Source organism: Carassius carassius, chromosome 47 (assembly GCF_963082965.1).
Source record: "Carassius carassius chromosome 47, fCarCar2.1, whole genome shotgun sequence".
Classification (NCBI taxonomy): Eukaryota; Metazoa; Chordata; class Actinopteri; order Cypriniformes; family Cyprinidae; genus Carassius; species Carassius carassius.
Window position 1 is genome coordinate 985001 of NC_081801.1, and position 24112 is coordinate 1009112.

Here is a 24112-nt window from a genome sequence, read left to right on the forward strand (position 1 = left end):
ATTATGTGTTCTTATAAATAACACAAATATATATAATATATTTATATATAATATATAATATATATATATATATGTACTCCTGTAGGGCTGGGTTTCAGTTTAATGGATGAATAAGGGTATCTTACTGATATAATCTCAAAGCATCCATTCATTTTTTATTTGCCTTTATTTCTAGCATTTCTTTATTATATCCATAATACTGTTGGGTCAGAATGTTATTGGATTCTGAAGGACTGGATATAAACGGATATATAAATAGATCTTACTCTAGAACTCATTCAAAATTCCTTAAATAGCATTTGAGCCCAAGAAGATTCCCGTATATGGTGAGGAATAACATCCGGTCTTGAGTGAAGCAGATGTACCACAGTAAATCCCTGCTGCTGGTCTTAGGCTGGAGGGGGCGTGGCTCCGGCTGGCGGGCGTGTCTCAGGCCACGCCCACACACGCACACAGTGATCCGCCCAGGTGTGAAAGTTAAGAGCACTTTCATCAAGAACAAACTCACCTGAGAGACGCGAGAGGACACGGATCTGCTCCACAAACAACGGTAAACTCACGGAATACTCCATTTCACTCTGCATTTACACAACAAGAGCTTTAATAGATCGATAATCCATCATCTGCGACACCTTATGTGCGATCAGCAGCTCAAAGTGCGATCTTTATCCCTTCTGATGTTTTCATATGAAATCGGATCCGGTGTTTCTTCAGATTGAACAAGTTTAGTAACATTTAAAACGTTTGTGTGAAAAAAGAAAAAAAAAAGTCAGAGATAGTAGACGAATATTTCATATAGTAGACAAATAGACTTGTATTATGTTACTGGTATGTATATATATATATATATATATATATATATATATATATATATATATATATATATATATATATATATATATAATAACAGTACATTGTATGATCTTTGGACATGTACCATAGTAATACCATGTGTATACATACATACATACATATATGGTATTATTGTGGTTAGAATCATACTATGTTTTTTGCATATTTACCATGTTCTTTAGTCATTTACCATTGTAGTACCTCAGAATATATATACACACACACATGCCATAGTAATTTCATAATTTTAGGATCTTTAAACATGTAGAATAGTAATTTCATGGTAATCTCTGAAGTACCTTGTGATATTGTATATAAAAACCGTGGTATATGAATATGTCAAAGGTATATATCATTGCATTACATGCATTGTACTTTCTATGAGGGAGGTTTAAGGTGATGCATTTGTGTTTGATAATTATTGATCAAGGCCTGTCTGTAACCTGAGTTCTTGCAAACGGTTTGTGTGGAGTGTCAACATGAGAGATCATCAGACCCGTCGAGCAGCATCTGTGACAGTCATCATCTTTATTCGATGCTCGCACTGGTTCTAGATCGTGACTCTGCATTAACAGTTTTCCAGCAGGAGGAATGTGATCCGCCCGAGAGGTGAAAGTGCTTAGTGCTCTGGTATTTAACAGAACAGATTCCTTCTTTTCAGTCGAGAACGAGCCTCAAACCAAGCAGAAATAGAAGGAGCTTTGACAGACAGATCGCACAATAGCTTCAGAAGTGGCTCTGCTGTGGCACAATAATTAGAGAAAACAATACAAATGTTGGGCAGCTTTAGTCTGCTCACTATTGTTCTGTCAGGAATCATTCATATCGATCAGCGTTTTTTGTTTGAAAACAAACCATGCAGGTTTTCTATTGTTTCAAAGCTTCAGATTCTTTCAAACATTGATGAATTTTGACTCGAGCCGATGAATGCATGATGGTGAAGGAGATTTGCTACACAATGATTGACAGCGTTTGACTCATTAATGCTCTCACCGGTGCATGACAAATCAACATTATTCATCTGTGTGTGAGAACTGTGCTGTGATTACACGACTGGACACAATGTTTATAGATTATGATGTGCATTCCTCTACAAACACCAAGATTCACAGAAATCTGTAGATATATTTGTGATCTTTCTTTCCTCCTTTCATTCTTTCTTTCTCTTTCTTTAAATCTTTCTTTCTTTCCACCTTTCATTCTTTCCTTCTTTCCACCTTTCATTCTTTCAATCTTTATTGCTTTCTTTCTTTCTTTTTCAATCTTTCTTTCTTTCTTTCTTTCCATCTTTTTTTTCAACATTTCTTTCTTTTTCCATCTTTCCCTCTTTCTTTCGTTCCATCTTTCTTTCTTTTTCAATATTTCTTTCTTTCCATCTTTCGTTCTTTTTCAATATTTCTTTCTTTCCATCTTTCCTTCTTTCTTTCTTTCTTTCTTTCTTTCTTTCTTTCTTTCTTTCCATCTTTCTTTCATTCCATCTTTCATTCCATCTTTCTTTCTTTCTTTCTTTCTTTCTTTCTTTCCATCTTTCTTTCTTTCTTTCTTTCCATCTTTCTTTCTTTCCATCTTTTGTTCTTTTTCAGTCTTTCTTTCTTTCCTTCTTTCTTTCTTTTTCAATATTTCTCTTTCTTTCCATCTTTCCCTCTTTCTTTCTTTCCATCTTTCGTTCTTTTTCAATATTTCTTTCTTTCCGTCTTTCCCTCTTTCTTTCTTTCTTTCTTTCTTTCTTTCTTTCTTTCTTTCTTTCCATCTTTATATCTTTCCATCTTTCTTTCATTCCATCTTTCTTTCAATCTTTCTTTCTTTCTTTCTTTCTTTCTTTCCATCTTTCTTTCTTTCCATCTTTCGTTCTTTTTCAGTCTTTCTTTCTTTACTTCTTTCTTTTTCAATATTTCTCTTTCTTTCCATCTTTCCCTCTTTCTTTCTTTCCATCTTTCGTTCTTTTTCAATATTTCTTTCTTTCCGTCTTTCCCTCTTTCTTTCTTTCTTTCTTTCTTTCTTTCTTTCTTTCTTTCTTTCCATCTTTCCATCTTTCCATCTTTCTTTCAATCTTTCTTTCTTTCCATCTTTCGTTCTTTTTCAGTCTTTCTTTCTTTCCTTCTTTCTTTCTTTTTCAATATTTCTCTTTCTTTCCATCTTTCCCTCTTTCTTTCTTTCCATCTTTCTCTCTTTCTTCCTTTAATGGCTATAAATGCTGATAGAAAAACATCTTCAAGACTCCTAGCAATTGCGAGGTCATGAGTTCAATTCCCAGAAAATGTGTCGATTTTTAGCTATATGTATATTTGTTAGGTGTTTCTTGTCAAACCTACTTTTATTTATTTATTTGATGGCTGTAAATGTTGAAGGAAAAACATCAAGGGCTCTAGCAACTGCAAGGTCATGGGTTCGATTCCCAGAACTTGGTTTAAAAATATGTTCCCTGAATGCAATTAGTCATTTTGGATAATAGCATCTGCCAAATGCATAAACATAAATATTTAAGATTAAATGCTTAAAATTAGATGTTTCGACAAACATATTAGTGATGTTTTGTTATAAACCATATATTTATTTAAGTTTTTATTAAAAAGCATGTATGCATTTAATTTAATACATTTTGTATAATCACAGTATACTATCATAATGATCTTATTATTATTATTATTATTATTCTATAATGTGTCCAAACTCTAGATTGCATCACTGCCAACAACATCTTTAATGAAATGCTCGCAGAACTCAAAGTTCACTAGAATGCAATAGAAATGCAACACTTTTTGGACGTTTGTTGTTGTTGTCATCATGGAAATTGGTTATACTTGGAGTGCAATGTATCATTTATTTGATTACTATGCATGAAATAATACCATGCATGTATGTGTAATGAAAACTTCAAATCATTGTGCTTCTTACAGCGCTAATGCAGATCAAGTGAAAGTCCAAACTTGTCAGATCAGCTTCTTGTGAGTGTTTAAACAAGGTTTGTTGTCTCAGTAGAAAGCCGTGAGAATGAGACCTGGAGTTTGATGCGAGGAATGTTTCCTCCTGTTTTATTTTCTGAGTGATATCAGGAAGAGAAACACGGGTACGAGCGCCACCCTTGAATGCATTCTTTCATAACTTTCATAAGTGTTCATCATGTCAATCATCTGTGATGTTGCCACGGTGATCATCCAAAAACCCCATGACTCATCTGGATGAGGTGAAAGTGTCATTGTTACAATGTATCATTCCATTTCCCGCCATCCACAAAAGAGCTGAAGGATCAAACCTAGCATTAGAAACAAATACGCACCTCATTAGTCAAGCGCTTGTGGATGACATCATCATAGAGGGTTTTAATAAACAGCATTATTGAGCTGAATCTGTAACGGTGTATTAGGGACGGTCCATCATGTCAGCTTTTTTTTGCTCTTAATGTGTGGAATGCAATTAACGGGCCTGAGAACATGGAGCTCAAGTATGTTGAGAATGAAGGTGTCACCCAAACCTCTGAGATATCTCAGGAGCTTTTCATTCTCCTCAGGGTTTTCATTATGTAACAGCACTCATTTCATTTGCTGCTGCACAGGTGGTTGTTTACAATATTGAGTAGTTTAGCATTAGTTAGTTTCTCTTTTTGAGATTTGAAGCATACATTTGGTGCATATGCTTACAAGATGTACCATAATACCACTATGGTTTTCTGCACTGTCTTCCATGGCAATACCTTGTTGTTGTTGTTTTTTTTTTTAGACAAACAAATTTAGGAAATGCATGCTAATACCATGCTTTTTTTACACTATGGTAATTGGTTTTATATATAAGTATAGTGTCAATACCATGGTATATGATATGATTAGCATAATTTATTTGATGTTTATTTCAAAGTACCATAAAATAATATCATCACTATATCAGTGTTATTTTAGAATAATTCATAGATTATTTTGAATGTTTTTTTTTTGTTTTGTTTTTTTGCTTTTTTTTTAATTGAAAAGTTTAGTTATTTGTTTTTTTTATATGTAGTATTTTTTTTAATAAATACTTTTTATTTTAGTCTTACCATAGTTATTTTAGTGCATCAAGTTAAACTAAATAAAAATGAGAATCGTTTTTATTAATATTTATTTATTTGTTATTTTTATTCTGGTACATTTTTTGGAAACTTTCCGGAAGTTTCAGGAAAATTTCAAAAATATCCTGGAAAATGTTTAAAAATTTACTGGAAATGTTCTGCCCCTTTGCAACCCTATTTATATAAAAAAATAAGTTTTTATTAGGGTGTATGTTTCTATATGAGTGTGATTAGCGTGCCTCTTGCAGTATTTGAGAGCACAGTGTGTTTATGGAGTGTATTTGCTGAATACATGAGAACGGCAGGAGCCCGGGGCCACGGAGACGCTCCTGATCTTCTGTGTGTTCAGTGTTCTTCAGACGCTGTGTTTCAGTGAAGGGCAATGAAATGGTATTTTCTTGTAATAATTTCAGTTTCATTTACGATAAAAAAAAAAATGCACGGTGTACTAAAAGTATCTTAATATGCACTGTCAAAATTTTATTATTATTTGTTTTTAAATATTTCCAGTTTAAAAAAAAAAAGAATCCTAGGATAAATAAGTCAGAATTTCTATTCTATTATTTGACAAGTCTTAATATCTTTTGTGCAGCATTACTTTTTTTTAAAGGATTAAAAAAATGCTTTAACTTTAACTAGCAAAACAAGAGTAATTTAAATCTTTTTTTGCACATGTACCATGGTAATATTGTTTTTATAAATAAATAAAAAAAAAAAATATATATATATATATATATATATAATTGTTTATAATAATGCTAAATGTATTAATCTTTATATGTTTACTTTTATCTGACTGAAAATTAAAAAAAATAATTGTAATATTGTATTATTATTAATGCATTTCATTCAAATTTTATGCATTTTTATTTTCTCATTTTATTCATAATTTCTCTGTGGTACAGTGATTAAAAGATGGATTTTGGAGTGTGTATCATTGCAAGAATAAGCCCTGAGCTGTCTGCACACATTAGAGTCCTATAGTGTGAAACATCATTGAGTGCAGTGTTATTCTGCGTGTAATAATGGTTTGATCTTGTGTGTAGTGCGGTAACGACCACACCTCGTTTGACAGCAGGACTCTTCAGCTGCAAGCGTGTTTGTTTTTGACTCGTCACACTTCTGTCAGAGCCTCGTTGCATGTCGAGTCGGTTGTCTGGTATTTTTCCGCTTCCCTGAAGGATCACCGCTTGTCTTTCAATCCCAAAACTTGGCAACCACCCGATATTTGGTCACCAATTATTGATTTCTTGATTCTGTCTCAGGCACAATTAAGCGCCACATCAGTAATTGGGATGGAGTTTGTTGTTTTTTTGGAAACTCAAAGTGAGTAAACTTTGTGTGAGTGGATGCATATCGCCCCCTGTCTGCTGCTCGGAGATCAGCTCGGTTCGGGTTCGAACACGCTGAAGATCCAGAGCAATAACATTCATGTATTTAACACCCTTATTTCCCATAAGATAAGAAATAACATTTATAGAACCGTGATAGTGAGGCATTACTGCATTTTCAGCATGCTGATGACGATAGGTTCATTTAGTATATTTAATTATTTATTATTATTTATATTTAGTTTCGTTCATATAATTGTAGTTTTTCAATTATTTAGAATTTTCTGTTTGCTTTTTAATTAGTTGGTAATTTTGTTGTTGTTTTTGTCATTTTTATTAGTTTTTTTAAAATGTTTTTATAAATTTAGTTATAAATTAAATGAAACTGAGAAATGTTGTCCGGTAACTAGTTGAAATAAAATGTTATAAATGATAAAATAAATGAAAGTGACAATTTTATAAAAAAAAAAATTATTTCAAATTTTTTAAATATTTTGACCGCTTTTATTTTAAAATGTTTTATTCATAATTTTACTTTTATACATTTTGCTGTGTTTCTGTCTTTTTACATTGTTTTTGCTTATCAGTTTTTTATATGTAAACATTTTAAATTGTATAAAAATATTTAATAAAAATAGCTGGTGTACATTATCAAAGAAAATACCATATTAGTCTTTCTATTTTAAAATTCCATGTTTAATTCAATGTTTCTTCGCATTTATTTGCAAAATTTACCACCAAGTTCTGAGTGAAAATTGACGTCTGAATATATTCTAGTCTCTCTGTTTTTTGGGTGTGTGTCTCTCTTTGTGTGTGTTTTGCTTGATTTATGACTTGCAGTCAGTCATATTAAACCATTGTTTCATCGCAGTCTGACTTACTCATGAAAGCATTCAGGATGCAAACACTTAAACCAGATTGTCAGCAGATCTTCTACAGAAACAACGACTTTAACATCTAAATCCAGTCCATCATCAGCCGTCTGGATGCAAGTGTCTATTGCATTGGTGCAAAGACAGACGATTGAATAACCGAAGTTTAAAAACTGAGATCTGTTTTAGCTAGTGCTCTGAGGAAAGGAAGCATGCATCTGTGTGAACTCTTCTCTCTATAATCATCGGTCTATTGTTCGGAGGATAAAAGTGTCCAGAGATGCAGATTGGCATGTGTTAGTGAAGCTCTTGAGATGGTTAACAAAAGGTCTTCCAGCTGTGCTTGTAACACCTGGCCTTCGGCTGTCGAGCGTCTGCCAAATCTTCCCAGTTTCCCCGATTAGCCTCTGCTGTTTTATTAGAGAGAAATACGTAGTTGCTATCGCTCGAACAAGCCTCATAATACAGACTCGATCTGCTGGAGGAGCAGCTAAAGCTACATTACAATACAAGCTGTTTATTTGCTTTTCTGAGTGTTTCTGGTCATTAGAGATGGATAAAGAAGGGCAACTGTCTGGTTTAGAGAGGTCTGGCTGCAGATTATAATTATTTATGAAGTATAAATATTACAATTTCAATTAAACAAAATTTACTGATATTAATAATAATAGTAATTTCAACAGTATACTTTTTAATTCATATTTATAGATTTTCTAATAAAAAAATATATATATATTTATGATTAGTATTCTTATTATTTTTAAGGATAAATGTAATGTGTATATATATATATCATTTTTTACTTTTAGCAAGCTAAAAAATAATAGTATTATTATTACTAATGATGATGCAATATTTATATATTCGTTCAAACCTTTAACTGGATTAAAGGATAAAATTGTATTGTTGTTTTACTCTTCTATTATGTTGTATGTACATAAGTATTATGTTGTTGTTGTCTTTTTATTATTATTAATAATAATAATAATAATTTATTTTTTATCAAACCTTTAATTGAAATCAGACAAATAATTTTATAAATAATTATAAAAATGATTTATTAATTATTTATTTTGAATAAAATTTTCCTTAAATTAATAATAATTTATTATTTATAATAATCAATTTTATTGATATTTCCATTCCTTATATCAAACTTATAACTGAAAAAATGCTAATAATTTATTATTATTAATAACAATAATAATTATACATTTTATTTGTATTTATGTATTTGTTTTTTAACCAAAAAATTTATAAAATAAATAAATAATAATTGTAATTTTTTTTTTTTTTTGCTCTCTATACAGATGGGTGTCATCATTTTGCAGCATGTGGTGATTGAAAATGTAATTGTTTTATATCCCTAGTCATTAACTGAATAGCAGCCAGTGGACATGGATCGTGATCCGGACTCTTAGAGCTGTGTTCTGAAAAACCTTGTAATGTTTAGATCTGCATTCCTGCTCTATCAGTGCTGATTAGCTGAACTTTTCCCGCTCAGCCTCTGTGTTGGTTGGGAATATTTGGTTTTCCGTGCTGTTGTTGTTGTCTGAGTGAACGGGTGAAGGAAGGTCACCGCGTCTGCTGTCTCCTAGCAACAGGGATCTGGGAGTGTTTGGAATTTGTCCAGGAGGGACTTTTACCGCGGCATTCCAATGGAATGAGTCACGTTGTCATGGCAACAGGCAGTGCTGTCTCAGCCGTTGAATGAGATGCTGATTGGCCGGCAGAACCGTTGGATGCGTTATTTCCACGAGCTGCTTTCAGTGTGGATGAGTTCATGGTTTCAGGCTTTAGCTTGTCAGATTTACACCTGCAGGCCTTTCATCTGCTGACTGACAGCAACTGCCTTCAGATCCTCTGGAGACGGCATCGTTTGCTTTATTGTTGCTTTAAAACTTTTTATTGACCAGAGTTCCACAAAGACACAAGCTGCCGTGAAAGAAAAAGCCTTTAACCCTGATATGTAACCCCGAAGCCAGTTTACTAGATGGAAGCGCTCAAGGATTGAAGGTCAACATTCCAACACTTTTGTTTCCGTTGCACAACCTGACTAATCCATCACAGATGAGGTTTTTTTTATTTTATTTTATTTTATTTTATTTTATTTGTTGTGTTTTATTTATTTATTTATTTAAAAAATATATTATTATACTTTTTATATGTATTGTTTTTTTATTGTTTTTTCATTTTGGTTCATATTATTATTTTTTATATATTTTAGCATCTTTATGTCCCCAGCATCATGTTTATTTTATTTATTTATTTTTTGACGTTTGTATTTTGTTTTTTATTATAATTTTTTGTAATCATTATATTTGTAATTTTTAATCATCTCTGTGTCCCCAGCACCACCTGGCCCATCTGAGATAAGGTGTATTTTATTTTATTTTATTTTATTTTATTTTATTTTATTTTATTTTATTTTATTTTATTTTATTTTATTTTATTTTATTTTATTTTATTTTATTTTATTTTATTTTATTTTATTTTATTTTATTTTATTTTATTTTTCAGTTTCACAGGTTGAAAAGTCCCCTAGATACAGTACATAAAACATCACAGTACAGGATGACAGTTGGTTACTGAACATCTGAATGCATTTATCAGTATTCGAGTGGTAATAATAAACCAGGTTTCTTTTATCCTAAAGTCTGTTTGACCTGACGCTGATATTATTGTAAATTGCACCACCTTTCTGAGGAATTGTGTGGGACGAGATGTATTTGGCAGCAGAGGAAGAGCTGGATTAAAGCTGTGTGTGTTTTGTAACCGTGAGCCCTTCACCTCTTAAAACTTTACTGAGCGATATTTAAAACAGCCGCACCCAAACACACACACACACACACACACACACGCCCTGCGGGAGAAGAAGGTGTGTGTGTGTCTGGCTGACGGCCTGCTTGAGTTGAATGCCCCACCCGCACACGCCTTATTCCCAGCATGCCTTTCACCCGCATGCCACAGATCACTGTCACACATAACTTTGTACATGTTTTTATCTGTTGGACACATGATGTAACACACGCTTCAAGACAGACAGTGAGAACGATTGAAACAATGGCATATTTCTCCCCAAAATAAAATGAAGAACAGTTAATCAAGCCTATTATTAGGACCATTATTGGTTTTTACATCGTGACATTTTTCATGACGGTTAGAGACCAGACTGCCAGGATGCTTCGAAGGGCTCCTTCCTTTCTCTGATAGTCAGTAGACTTTAGTTTGTTACAGCCATGAACATGAATTGTGCTGCATCAGGGGGAGGGGCTTTCTCATTCTAGATGACATTTGATTGGATGGAAATCTGTCTGGTGCACAATAGCTTAACTGTTAATCTAGAGGCATGCAAAATGTTACCAACATACTAAAACATGCCACTTCTAGAAACAAGCTAAATACTTGCTTCACGTGAAAAAATACAAAAAAGTACAATTTTATTTTGATTATATTTTAACGTCAAAAAGCTAGCAAGATGTAAGCAACTTCTAGAAGCAAGCTAAATGTTTGCTTAACATGTTTGCAATGTGTTTAAACATGCTAGCAACGACTAGAAACATGTTAGTGACATGTTAAAAGCATGCTAAATCATGCTAATTCTATGTTAAAACATGCTAGGAACATCTAGAAACATGTTAAACAAGGTAATTACATGCCAGAAACATGCTAGCAGCATACTAAATCATGTTAACTCTTTGTTAAAACATGCTAGCAACAAGCTAAAACATGGTAGCAATGCTAATTGTTATCAACATACTCAAACATGCCAAAAATGTTAGCAACTTCTAGAAACATGCTAAATGCTTGTTTCACATGGTAGCATTGTGTTAAAACATGCTAGCAATGTATAGAAACATGTTAAACATGGTAGTGACATGTCAGAAACATGCTAGCAGCATACTGAATAATGCTAACTCTGTGTTAAAACATGCTAGCAACAAGCTAAAACATGGTAGCAATGCTAATTGTTATCAACATACTCAAACATGCCAAAAATGTTAGCAACTTCTAGAAACATGCTAAATGCTTGTTTCACATGGTAGCATTGTGTTAAAACATGCTAGCAATGTATAGAAACATGTTAAACATGGTACTGGTGACATGTTAAAACATGCCAGAAACATGCTAGCAGCATACTGAATCATGCTAACTCTGTATTGAAACATGCTTGCAACATCTAGAAACATGTTAAACATGGTAATGACATTTTAAAACATGCCAGAAACATGCTAGCAACATACTAAATCATGTTAACTCTTTGTTAAAACATGCTAGCAACAAGCTTAAACATGGTAGCAATGCTAATTGTTATCAACATACTCAAACATGCCAAAAATGTTAGCAACTTCTAGAAACATGCTAAATGCTTGTTTCACATGGTAGCATTGTGTTAAAACATGCTAGCAATGTCTAGAAACATGTTAAACATGGTAGTGACATGTCAGAAACATGCTAGCAGCATACTGAATAATGCTAACACTGTGTTAAAACATGCTAGCAACAAGCCAAAATGTGGTAACAATATGTTAAAAGCGTGCTAATTATTATAAACATGCCAAAAATGCTAGCAAGATGATAGAAACTTCTAGAAACAAGCTAAATACTTGTTCACATGAAAAAATTTATTATTATTATTATTGTGAAGTGTTGCTTCTTTATACTGTATATGAATTAATCACTGATAAGAAAGTCTGTTCTGTCATACTCAAATATCAGATGAGTTTCATTCTAAGTTTTGAAGTTAGTCAGTTTTGTTGTTATTTTAATGAGTTTGTCCTAAACAGTTGAAAATAGCTAATCAAGTTTCAGTTCATCAGATATTGCTAAGAGTGTTTTACATTCACATTCACACACTCTCATGTCATGAGATCAATCAAGCAGAGAAACCACACACACACACACACACACACACACACACACACACACACACACACACACAGCAACCAACCCAAACACTGCTGCCATGCAAAAACACAAAGGTTTAACCAGCGTTTCTGCATCTGAATGTGTAAGTACAGTACAGAACAGTAAGTTCTTTTGTCTTATGAATTTGCTGCAATAATTCAGGTTTTGAATGCACACTTTCCCATGAAGCTCGTTATGATTTTCACAGTTGTTGCTCCATTTTGCATTATGTTGGATATCTGCCGGCTTACTGTGGATTTTGAGGGGGTTTTATGCTCTAAACTGACTGATGAAGGTGATGATGTCACCACTGTTTCTGTGCTTTCCCACAGTGCACTGGGATCGGCCGTGGCGTGTCCCTGTCTCTGAAATAAATGTGCTTGTGTTGCATTTTTTAATCCAGTTTAATTCTCTAATCATGAGTCAAGAAAGAGCTATAAAAAATCATGCATGATGTTACGTCTGGGTCCTTTACAGTGTCATTGAATATTTATGGAAACGTTGGGATGCGCATTGCATCGTGAGATACAGTATTCACACGGATCTAGAAGGTCATGCATGCAGAAATGTCACATGCACAATACATTCACATATTGCATGCTACAGAAATAGTAGTGCGACATGGTAAAATGTAATATGCTAGTATGTTTCCATTCTTATTCAGTTGGGAGGTGTTTTCAAAATTCAGAATCATTTGCACACTAGAAAGTTTAACATGCACCATATTTACTGTTTATTTAAAATTATTTGTATACATTTTCATCCATTTATTTATATCCATTTTTTATTCATATTACTTGATTTTATATTGTGTATTTTCTTTCTTTTATTTTTGTAATTTATTTGTCTTCTTTTCATTCTTTTTTTTCCTTTATCATTTTAATTTAGTGTTGTTTATTTTTGTGTATTTTAATTAGATTTTTTAAATATTTAGTTTTCTTTTATTTTATATGTTTTTATTAAATTCTTTTAATTATATTTGTTTTTTTTTATATTTATCTAAATTAATTTTACTTTTCTTCTCTTTTTTGTTTAGTGCATATAATTCTTTTTAATGTTTTCCTTTGTTTCTTCAGCTTTCATTTATTTTTTTCTATTTTTTTGTTATTTATGTTTTAATTTCTTTCAGATTATATCTAATATATAAAATGTTTAACATGCACCAAGACATGTCATGTATTAATGATTAGTGCACGTCTCGTATCAGAGGATGCTCCGTGTGTGTGTGTGTGTGTGTGTGTTCAGATGGAGATGTGTTGTGATCAGACAGATTGAAGTCTTCTGTCTGTGTTTTTCCCATCTGGGACTGAAAGTCTCCCAGCAGCTCTGAGGTCATTTGTGTGTGTTATAGTGACACTTCATCAGTTTAAAATCATCTTTTATATGATTGTTTGTTTGTTTTACATATATGACATCAAATTTGAAATCAGATTCATGACTACTATAATGTATATGAAGTAATTATTATGTTAATGATGGGTCGTCACATAATGTTATAATGTTTGTTAATGAGACACGCACAGGACTTGCATTACACAATGCATTAATTAGCATAATTGTGTAAGCATCAGAGACGATTATTAAATATTGCATCAGTATTGTGTGTTCAGAGGTTTTAGTGACTAATCAAACTGATCCTAGCATGCTTTGCTGCAGAGCAACCAGAGTGTGTGTGTGTGTGTGTGTGTGTGTGAGTGTGAGTGTGAGTGTGAGTGTGTGTGTGTGTGTGTGTGCGTGTGAGTGTGCGTGTGTGTGTGTGTGTGTGTGTGTGTGTGCGTGTGTGTGAGTGTGTGTGTGTGTGTGTGTGTGTGTGTTCTTCTGATTTCTGTGTAAACACACATCATGTGCTACTTCTCTCTTTCTTACTCCTCCTTTCTTTGTTTTTCTTTTTCAATTTAATATATATTTTAAAATGTATTTCCTTCTATTATTTAAAATTTACTTCTTTTTTAGTTTTTACATTTCTTTTTCTTTTAATTCATTTTAACATTTTCTTCTGTATATATTTTTATTTTTATTCTTTTCATATGTACTATTATACTTCTTTTTTTTATCTTAATTTTTGATTTAAATATATTGTCTTTTTTGGATTTATTTATTTTTGCCTTTTTCCTATTTTGTTTTTTTAATTATTTGCATCTTCTTCATTTTTTAAATATTTTTTTAAAGTTTTTCTATTTCTTTTTTTTTTTTGCTTTAATTTTTTTTTATCTTTCCTATCTATATATTTGTATTTTTGAAATCAATTTTTTCTCTCTTTCTCTCCTTGATCCCTGCAGCTGTTAAGGCTGAATGAACTCTTTAAGCGGAGCTTGATTTATTGTTATCTGTGAGTGTCTGTCAGTAGTTGGCCGTTGGTTGCGTCCTGGTTTGCCCTCCATCAGCTCCGTCTGTCTTCCGTCTCAGAGATCAAGTCTAAGCACATCTCTATATTCCAGGTCAGCTCCTGCAAGGCGTGTCCTCCTGCTGTTTCCAGTAAATGTGCTGTTGTTGGAAAAGCTTCTCGCTCACCAGGTCGGGTCTCTTTGTGACGTCACGTAGGGTTTGGCTGTTTTGTTCCCATGTAATGATTTGTTGCACCGACTTGAATTCAAAACCAAAATTAGTCTGGTCTGTCTCTCAGAACAGACTCAAGTCGGTGCTTGTCTTGTGAAGTTCACGTCAGTCCAACAGCGCGCTTGTGAAACGAACGCCTGCTTTCACTCGAAGAATCCTTGTAATCCCATGAGCACTGAATGTGTTGCAGCTTTTATGATTTCTGTGCTTTTATTTGGTGACAAAGTGCTTTAATCCGAACTGAAAGCACGTGTATTTCTACACTCGATCGTTTGCATTGTTTCTGACAAAGACATTCAAACAGTATCTAAACCATTAAATCAGCAACAATAAAAGCAAACATACCTCATTCAAACAAATCACATATTTCATCTAAAAATGCAATTTCTTTCTTTTTTATTAGTTTATTTTATTTTATTTTTTTAATTTTGTTTTCCTTAATTATTTTTTTTTTAATTTTTGTAATAGTTTTAAATTAATTATTTTTTTTTCTTTTAATCTCGAGTTTTTAATTATTTTTCATTTATTATGTTTCTTTATCTTTTATTTTATTTTCTTATGTTTATATTATTTTTGTTTTATCATTTTTGTCTATTTTTTATGATTTCTTTAATAAATTAGTAATTTTTTTCATCCTTATTTTTTTATTTATATTTAATTTTAATGTTTTTTTTTATCTTTTCTTCCTTATATCTTTCCTTTTGATTTTTTCGCTTGAGTTTTTTCAGGAGCCCTTTAAGCGCCCTCCTCAAAATTCATGTGGTCATCTCATATCAATGTGTCATTCATGTTTAGTTCGTCAGTTTCTTGCCATATTTAACTTGTAGATCAGCTTTCACTGGAGTTCCTTGCATTTATTTGTTTATTACGTTTTTTATTTCCTGTAGCGTTTGTGTTTATGTCTTTTTAATTCAATCATAACCTAGTACTAGTGCTGTGATGAGCATAACAGGCTTAAACACTCAGAACGTGGTCGTAAGGACAAATGAAATGTTCCTATGGTTCCTTAAAGAGGTAAAGCACAGTTCTGATGTGTGTTTTAGCCTCTCTCTCGATCTTTTGCTCCCTGCTTTCTGTATTCCCTGAGGTCACTGTAACTGTCGGAGGACTGACCGCTCGTCTGTGCGTTCCCTTCAGACGAATTTCTCTGGAATCAACACTTTCAGTCAGATGATTGCGAAATATTGAGATGTTGGATTGCAGATCACATAGCAAAGCACCTTTATAATATGCATTAGACACTTGAGGTCTCCTTGTGCCTGAAAGCATGTGGTTTATTGTTTTATTGAACTTCAGCAATGCTTTTCCATGCAGAAGCCTAATGTCGTTCACTTTTCGATTACATTTTAGTATTGTTTTATAGAGCATCATTATTACTTGGTCATTTGTTATGCTTTTAGAGTTTCAGAAGAGATAAAGCACTTCTATCACATTTGCTTCTGATACCCTGATCTTAATCAGTTCTTGTGCTTTGAGACGTGATGTTCACTTCATAGTGCACACTTCATAGTGCTTTACTGCATCTCCCTCTAGTGGAGAAACCACTGATTTTGCTGAAATACGCTTTTTTCTAAGATGGATATTCAGTGTCCTATAATAAGAGCTTGGGTGAAATTAACTGTGCTTAATTGTCATGAAAATAATTTCACAATGTAATGTTTTTTTATGTCCCAACTTACAATTATTAAATACAAAATAAATAAAATGAAATAAAGCTTAAAATTAAGAAATAAGTAACTTTTGGCTCATGCACCTGAAATTTTAACTGGGAAATTGCTAGGAAATTTCAAAAAGTAACAGTTTGAATTAAATTTGAAATTTTAGAACACTGAAATGGAATTTTCAAATCTCAACAAACCTTTCAATACGACATTCAATTAAATATAAAATACGGTTAAATAAATGCATAAAATATAAAAAATTAAGGATTAAATATATATATTTATTTATTATTTATATATAAAATATGTGCATGATAAAATACATTTACAGATTTTTTTTTCTTATTACAGTCTACAGTGTCAATGAATAAAGATATATTGGAATTGATAAAAATAACACGAAAAATATAATGATTTGTAAATAAGAAATAAAAACTGTGAATGAACCTTTTATCTAAATAATGTCTTAAATCTTAAATCTTCAGCTGAGGTGAACTGTGCTTAATTGTCATGAAATGTGATGTTTTCATTGTTTAATTATGTCTCAGACTGTTTATTTGTTTCTCTTGTGTTTTAGTGGCCGTTAGAGAAGCGAGAGCCGCTGCAGTGCATTGTGGGATTGTAACGACCGTGTGACAAACTGACCAACGGGATGCCAGTAATGAGTGCGCAGGAAACCAGCACGGTACAGTAAATACAGTAACAGCCCGTATTCCACTGACTTCAAACAGTTACTTATGAAACAGAAATGTAACACGGGTTAAAAATTCACTCCGAATCTCACATTTCAAAAACATCGCATTGCACATTCTTTAACCGAGCTTCAGTTTAATAGTTTACATGCATTACATTCACAAATATTAAATATGAATCTATATAAATAAATGAGTAACTTATGGTTCTTACAGTGACCGTAAATGAAGATATGTTGAAATGGATTAAAATGAGAGAATTATAGTATCATTAAGATTTTTTTTTAATAATATTTGAAATTAGATTTTGTTGTTGTATTTTTCTGTATTTATTTTAATTAGAATTTTCTTGTGCGTGTTTGTCATTTTTATTATTTAAAGCTTTTTAAACTTTTTAAACTTATAAACTTTTATATCAGTGTTAGTTATTTTAGGACGTCAAGTTAAAGGGGAACAAGCTCAAATAAGTTAAATAAGTTGAATTATATATATATATATACAATTTTTTTTTATAAAATGTATTTAATTTCTGGTCACAAAAAATCTTTGCTTCATGGTTTTAGTTTTAATTTTCTATAATATGAGTTTCCTAGTAGTGTGTGTCTGTCTGTGTCTGTGTGTCTGTGTGTGTGTGTGTCTGTCTGTCTCTGTGTGTGTGCGTGTGTGTGTGTGTCTGTGTGTCTGTGTGTCTGTCTGTTTGTGTGTGTGTGTGTGTGTGTGTGTGTGTCTGTCTGTGTGTGTGTGTGTGTGTGTGTCTGTGTGTGTGTGTGTGTGTGTGTGTGTGTGTCTGTGTGTGTGTGTGATGTTTTAACATGCAGACAGCAGTGTGAAAAATTAAAAAATTACTGTTTTTATAGTTTTAATCAATATTTAGGTAATACTTTACAATAAAGTCTAATTTGTTAACATTAGTTAATGCATTAACTAACAATAAATATTATATTTTTACAGCAGTTATTAACCTTTCTAATGTTAGTTCACAGTACTTTATATTAACAGTTACAACTTGATTTTAATAATGCATTAGTAATTTGTTGATATTAACATGAACTTAGATTAATAAATATACGTATATGTACATACGTATTGTTCATGTTAACTAATATAGTTATATAACTATTAAATTGTAACTAATATATTCAATTCATGTTTTTTTTTATTTGGTTTTCATTTTAATTTTAGTTAAATTTTTTGTCAATTTTTTGTCTTGTCATTTTTTTTATATTTGCGTATTTTAAAACAATATTATTTCAGGTTTAGTTTAAGTGTACTTGTAATTAAATTTATAAATAATAAAAAAATAATAATAAATATTTATAAATAAAAAATAAAAAGTTTTTTAAATGTATCTGTGTTTTTTATTACTTTTTTATATATATATTATTTAATTTTAACATTAACTTTATTGCAATTTTAAAAAATTAGGTTGTTTTTGAATGTCTCTATATATTTTCTATTTTCTATTTCAGTTTCAATTTCATTCATTTGAGTTATTTTAGCACATCAAGTTAATTTAACCTAGCTATGGCAACTTGTAAGTAAATATTTTGTTTTTATAAGGTTTTGTATATAAGCTTTTGCACATATTTTAGTCTGAACGTGTAGAAATGTAGTTGTATGTCTCGCAGCATCGCAGGAAACTGGGTCACAGCACCATATGTTCCTCCACCACACCCTGAGAGAAACACACACACACACACACACACACACTGCGTCTCGTTCCCATACACACCCTTCACTCATTCACGGGCGAATCTCATGCAAACGTGTTCCCCCCCAAAATCACCAGAAATGATGATTGCATAAAGAACACGAAGCCCGTTTCAGGACCATTATGATTATTTTTCATTCCAACATTATTTTCATGTTCCAAAAATGTATAAATCTCTAATTCTAATTACTGTAATGTCCAAACATCAGCAAATCAGCATTAGTTAAAGATCGTAAAACAGTAGAAAGCTCACAATGCATGAAACATTGCATTCTTTACGGTCTTTAATCAAAATATATTTTCTTATTTTATATTTGACTCCGTGGTGAAATATAATCTAATCACGTTCTTCTGTAGATTAAAAAATCTCATCATTTTTTTCGGCTTCACAGTAACGCACTACAGTAATTCTATTTTATATTTTTTTGATTTTCTACTCTTTATTTTGTCTTGAAAACAGAATTTTAAAAAATTGTCCTTAGTCAGACTTTTCTTCAAGGATAATATGTAATGTATATTCTTATTTATTTATTTATTTCTAACAAAAAAACAACAATATCTAAAATGAGATCAGTCATATTTTAGTTAATCGTCTCTGTCATATTAATAAATGCCAGGCTGTCACAGGCTTATATGATGTCATTTATTTTAATTTACTGCTCTGGGGAATCAGATCAGATTTGGTGGAAATTAATCACATTAAATCATAGATGGCGATGATCCCCTCCGAGCTCTTTAATGCTGTAAGTGATTGGCGTTGTCTCTGACCCGTTACCCAGAGATCAGTGCTTCTCTAGCGCCCTGGTAAAGATGATAATACCATGCTATCGTGTAATCTTATTATATATGAACCCCAAAACTCTCCTGATGTTTCCTTTAGCCACACAGAGTTATTTTAACATCACCGAGATGCTGTTATATTTCTTATTAATATTTTGAATTTGTTTTTATTAAGTCATTTTGTTGTGCATTTTTGTTATTGTTAGAAGTTATTTTGTAGATATATCTATATAGTTTTTATTTTATTTCAGTTTTAGTTTTCAGTACATCAAGCTGAACTAAATTAAAATTAGAAATTATGCCTTGAGAACTAGGTGAAATAAAACATTTAATAAAATACTTCGTGTGATTGAGATTTAAAAAAAAAAAAAAAAAAAAAAAATTTCATGTTTTAATTTTAAAGTGTTAGAAAATTATTTTATTTGGTCATTTTTATTAGTTTTAGTAATACAATTAAAGTAAAGCTCATTTTTATTTCCATTTTAGTTTATAAGATCAAGATAAACTAAATTAAAATGAGAAATGTTGAGAACTAGCTGAAATATTTACACTAAATATTTTGAGATGCTATTATAAGAATTTATTTTCATTTTAAAGTTGTTTTTATGATTTTTTTTTTCAGGTTATTTAATGTTTCATGTAACTGAAATCTAATTTATTGCATTAAATCATAGATTAAGTGATAATCCCCTCAGAGTGACCCGGGGAGTCGGCCGCTCTGTTAACCCAGAGATCAGTGCAGCGTCCCTGGGGAAGAGCACTGGGCGAGTCCCTGGATTAGGCCTCAAAATCACCCACCCACCTCATTTCCATAATTACACTTTATTAATTGATATATTGGATGATTGTGATTCCAGAGCGTTTAGTGTGTGTGTGTGTGTGTGTGAGAGAGAGAGAGAGCTTGTGGACATGTTTACTGATGGCCAGCTGTTTGGGATTTGTGTGTTTTAAGAAGGGAAAAAATGGATTGTAAATGAGCTGCTATAGCGAGCATCAGAGCTTATATATGTGAATTAATTAATCACCTCTCGTCTCCCCCGATCCCTTGTAATCCCTGTTGTAACATGTAACTAAGAAACATGCTTTTAACCCAAAAACAACTGATTTCTCCTTTAGCCAAACGGAAAGATGAAGAACTTTTTGCTTTTTGTTTGTCCCACCAAAAAACATGGTAGCTTTTTTTGGAATATATCACATGCATTAAATATAATAATACAAATATTATTAAATATATTATCAATATATATATATAATTTTTTTTTTTTTTTCTGTTCAAGAAGTGTGCAAAGATAACAATTAGCATGAGCCCAATCATAGTATGCTAAAATCCTCGTTTATAAACTTTATAAATATCATACTATACTTTCATATTATTTTCATCCCAAAAAAATCCCAATATCTGCCTAAGATTTATATATAAATATATAAACGTATGTATAATATTGACAGTAAAAACATACTTTTTAAATTATTTTTGCTGTTTGTTTGCCCCACCAGCACTTACAATGCATCGTTGCTTTCAATAAAAATAAATGTCATGAGTCAGGTTTTTCTTCCGTTTTCGCTCTCGCACGCTCTCACTCATTTACACACACACACACACACACACACACACCTTATTAGCTTATTATATTACTCTTTGTCTGTCCCGCTGACCTCTCTCTCTTCATGCACCTGTTTGTCATTGCAATCAGCGCTCGCGCTGATTTGCTATGACACCTGTTTCTACTTTGCCCTAAGTGTTCACCCTTTATCTGGTGTTTGCTCGGGTAGATTCTTGGTTGGATTATTGTTACATGTCATGCGTTTTGTCTGCAGTTACATCCTGTCTGTATTGAGAGGTACTCACCTATTCTTGTCTTGTCTGCCTGGAACAGTCTAGCCCCTAAGTTTTTGCTGTATTCTGCTGCTGTTGCTGCTGATTGTAGACCAATGTGGTTCTCTCACCCTGCCTGAGTTATCTACTCCTGAGCTTCGAGTCTGCTACAAGGGAGTCCTGTTCTGTTACTCATCGAGACAGGAGTCTTTCCGTTTGTTCAAGTTTCTATTTACCAGTTCTGTGTGCTGAAAAGACGGACTGCCTTTGTTATATATTTTTTCATTAAAGACTGTTATTCCTGTTATCTCTGCTTTTGGATCTTTCATTTACCAGCGTGACAGAATAATCCAACCAACATGGATCCAGCAGATGAGAGGCCTGTCCGGTCGGCGATCGAGATCCAGGGAGCTATGCTTGGCAAACATGAGCAGGAGTTGGCCGCCGCTCATCAGGCTGTTAAGAGTCTTTCAGCTCAGGTGGCTGATCTATCTGCCCGTTTACTTCACCTGCATCAGGAATCTGCCATGTCTCACAATCGTCAGCTGCCCTCTGAGCCACGAGTCAACAATCCCTCCTGTTATGCGGGTGAGCCTACGGAGTGCAGAGCTTTTCTCATCCAATGTGAAGTTGTCTTTTCCCTTCAGCCCCAGACGTATGCAGAGGATCGGGCCCGCATCGCTTATGTTCTCTCTCTCCTCACGGGACGAGCACGCGAGTGGGGTACGTCAGTTTGGGAAGCGCAATCTGCATGCTGCAGCAAGTACACTCTTTTCAAGGATGAGATGATCAAGGTCTTTGATAGATCCGTCTTCGGCAGCGAGGCATCACGTCTACTTGCTGTGCTACGTCAAGGCAGAAGATCTGTTGCAGATTTCGCGATAGAGTTCCGGACTCTGGCTACTACAAGTGAGTGGAATGATCCTGCACTAACTGCTCGCTTTCTTGAAGGGTTGAATGTAGACCTTAAGGAGGAGATCTACGCGCGGGGGTCGCCAACTCAGCTCGATCAACTTATCGACCTGGCCATCCGCCTTGACAAGTGTTTCGAGCAGAGGCGTCGAGTTCGTTCTCCACTTTTCACATCCTGTGATAACTTTCCTTCTGCTACTGCTTCTGTTCAGAACCAACCTGATGCTGTACCCATGCAGCTGGGGGCCGTACGCATCTCCCCGGAGGAAAGACAGCGGCGAATTATTAACCGTCTCTGCCTTTACTGTGGTACGGCGGGCCATTTCGCTTCATCCTGCAGTTTAAAAGCCAAAGCTCGCCAGTAGACGGAGGAGTACTGGTGAGCGCTTCTGTCATCTCCTCATCACCAAGGTCTCGAACCACTATATCCGCTGTTCTCCGTTGGGCTGGTTTTTCTGTTACCGGTCTTGCCCTCGTCGACTCGGGTGCGGAGGGCAATTTTATCGATGAGATGTGGGCTCGTGAGAACAAGATTCCCTTAGTTGATTTGACTGATGTCGCCACTGTCTTTGCCCTGGATGGCAGAGAGCTTTCTTCTGTTCGTCGTGTCACCAGTCCGGTTAGTCTCACTGTTTCCGGCAATCATCATGAGACAGTCTCATTTTATGTTTTTCAGTCTCCCTTTACCCCCATTGTTTTAGGTCATCCCTGGCTTATCCAACATAATCCTCACATTGATTGGGTTAAGGGGTCTATTCATTCATGGAGTTTAGCTTGTCATGTAAATTGTCTGGTTTCCGCTGTTTCTCCCGTGTCTTCTGTTCCTCTTTTCCAGGAGGAGCCTGATGATTTGTCTGGTGTCCCGGAGGAGTACCATGATCTGCGGGCGGTTTTCAGTCGTTCCCGGGCGGTATCCTTACCGCCTCACCGTCCGTATGACTGCTCTATCGAGCTCCTTCCTGGCACCACGCCCCCTCGCGGTAGACTGTACTCTCTTTCGGCGCCCGAACGAGAGGCTCTGGAAGGATATCTTACAGAATCTCTCGATGCGGGGATCATTACTCCTTCTTCGTCTCCCGCCGGCGCTGGGTTTTTCTTTGTAAAGAAGAAGGATGGTTCTTTGCGTCCTTGTATCGATTATCGAGGGCTGAACGACATAACAGTCAAGAACCGTTATCCTTTGCCTCTTATGTCGTCGGCTTTTGAGATCCTACAGGGCGCAAGGGTTTTTACAAAATTAGACTTGCGCAACGCCTACCATTTAGTGCGTATCAAGGAGGGAGACGAGTGGAAGACCGCGTTCAACACTCCTGTCGGTCACTTTGAGTACCGGGTTCTACCTTTCGGTTTGGTCAACGCTCCCGCTGTATTTCAAGCATTAGTAAACGATGTCTTAAGAGACATGCTTAACGTTTTCGTGTTCGTTTACTTGGATGACATCTTAATTTTTTCACCCTCTCTCCAGGTACATGTTCAACACGTTCGCCGTGTCCTGCAGCGCTTATTAGAGAATCGCCTATTCGTCAAGGCTGAGAAATGCGTTTTTCATGCCCAATCGGTTACTTTTCTCGGTTCGGTCGTTTCAGCGGAGGGGATTAGTATGGACCCTGACAAGGTTCGAGCAGTTCTTGATTGGGCTGTTCCCGATTCTCGAGTCGCACTCCAGCGATTTCTGGGGTTTGCGAATTTTTACCGGCGCTTTATTCGTAACTTTAGCCAGGTTGCCGCCCCTCTTACCGCTCTCACTTCGTCCAAGTCCAAATTTGCTTGGTCTGAGACTGCTCAGGATGCGTTTGACCGTCTTAAGATGCTTTTTACGTCTGCGCCCATCCTGATCACTCCTGATCCAGAACGTCAGTTTATTGTTGAGGTCGATGCCTCCGAAATTGGGATAGGAGCTGTCTTGTCGCAACGCTCCTCCCAGGATGACAAGGTTCATCCTTGCGCATTTTACTCCCACCGTCTTTCGCCCGCGGAGCGCA

The 24112-nt window shown here is 34.1% G+C and overlaps 1 protein-coding gene across 3 annotated transcripts in view; it reads left to right on the forward strand.

The window, feature by feature from the left end:
* The first annotated feature begins 418 nt into the window (after positions 1-418).
* The window catches only part of LOC132130449 (cingulin-like protein 1), a 41314-nt gene continuing 17620 nt past the window's right edge, over positions 419-24112 (forward strand). For 2 of the 3 annotated variants that reach the window (XM_059542158.1, XM_059542160.1), the window contains exons 1-2: positions 419-550; positions 16797-16904. In XM_059542158.1, the coding sequence (XP_059398141.1) occupies positions 16872-16904 (33 nt within the window). In that variant the 5' untranslated portion in view covers positions 419-550; positions 16797-16871. Of the gene's footprint in view, positions 551-14292; positions 14441-16796; positions 16905-24112 lie in introns of those variants that run through there. The other variant, XM_059542159.1, reaches the window with a different exon arrangement.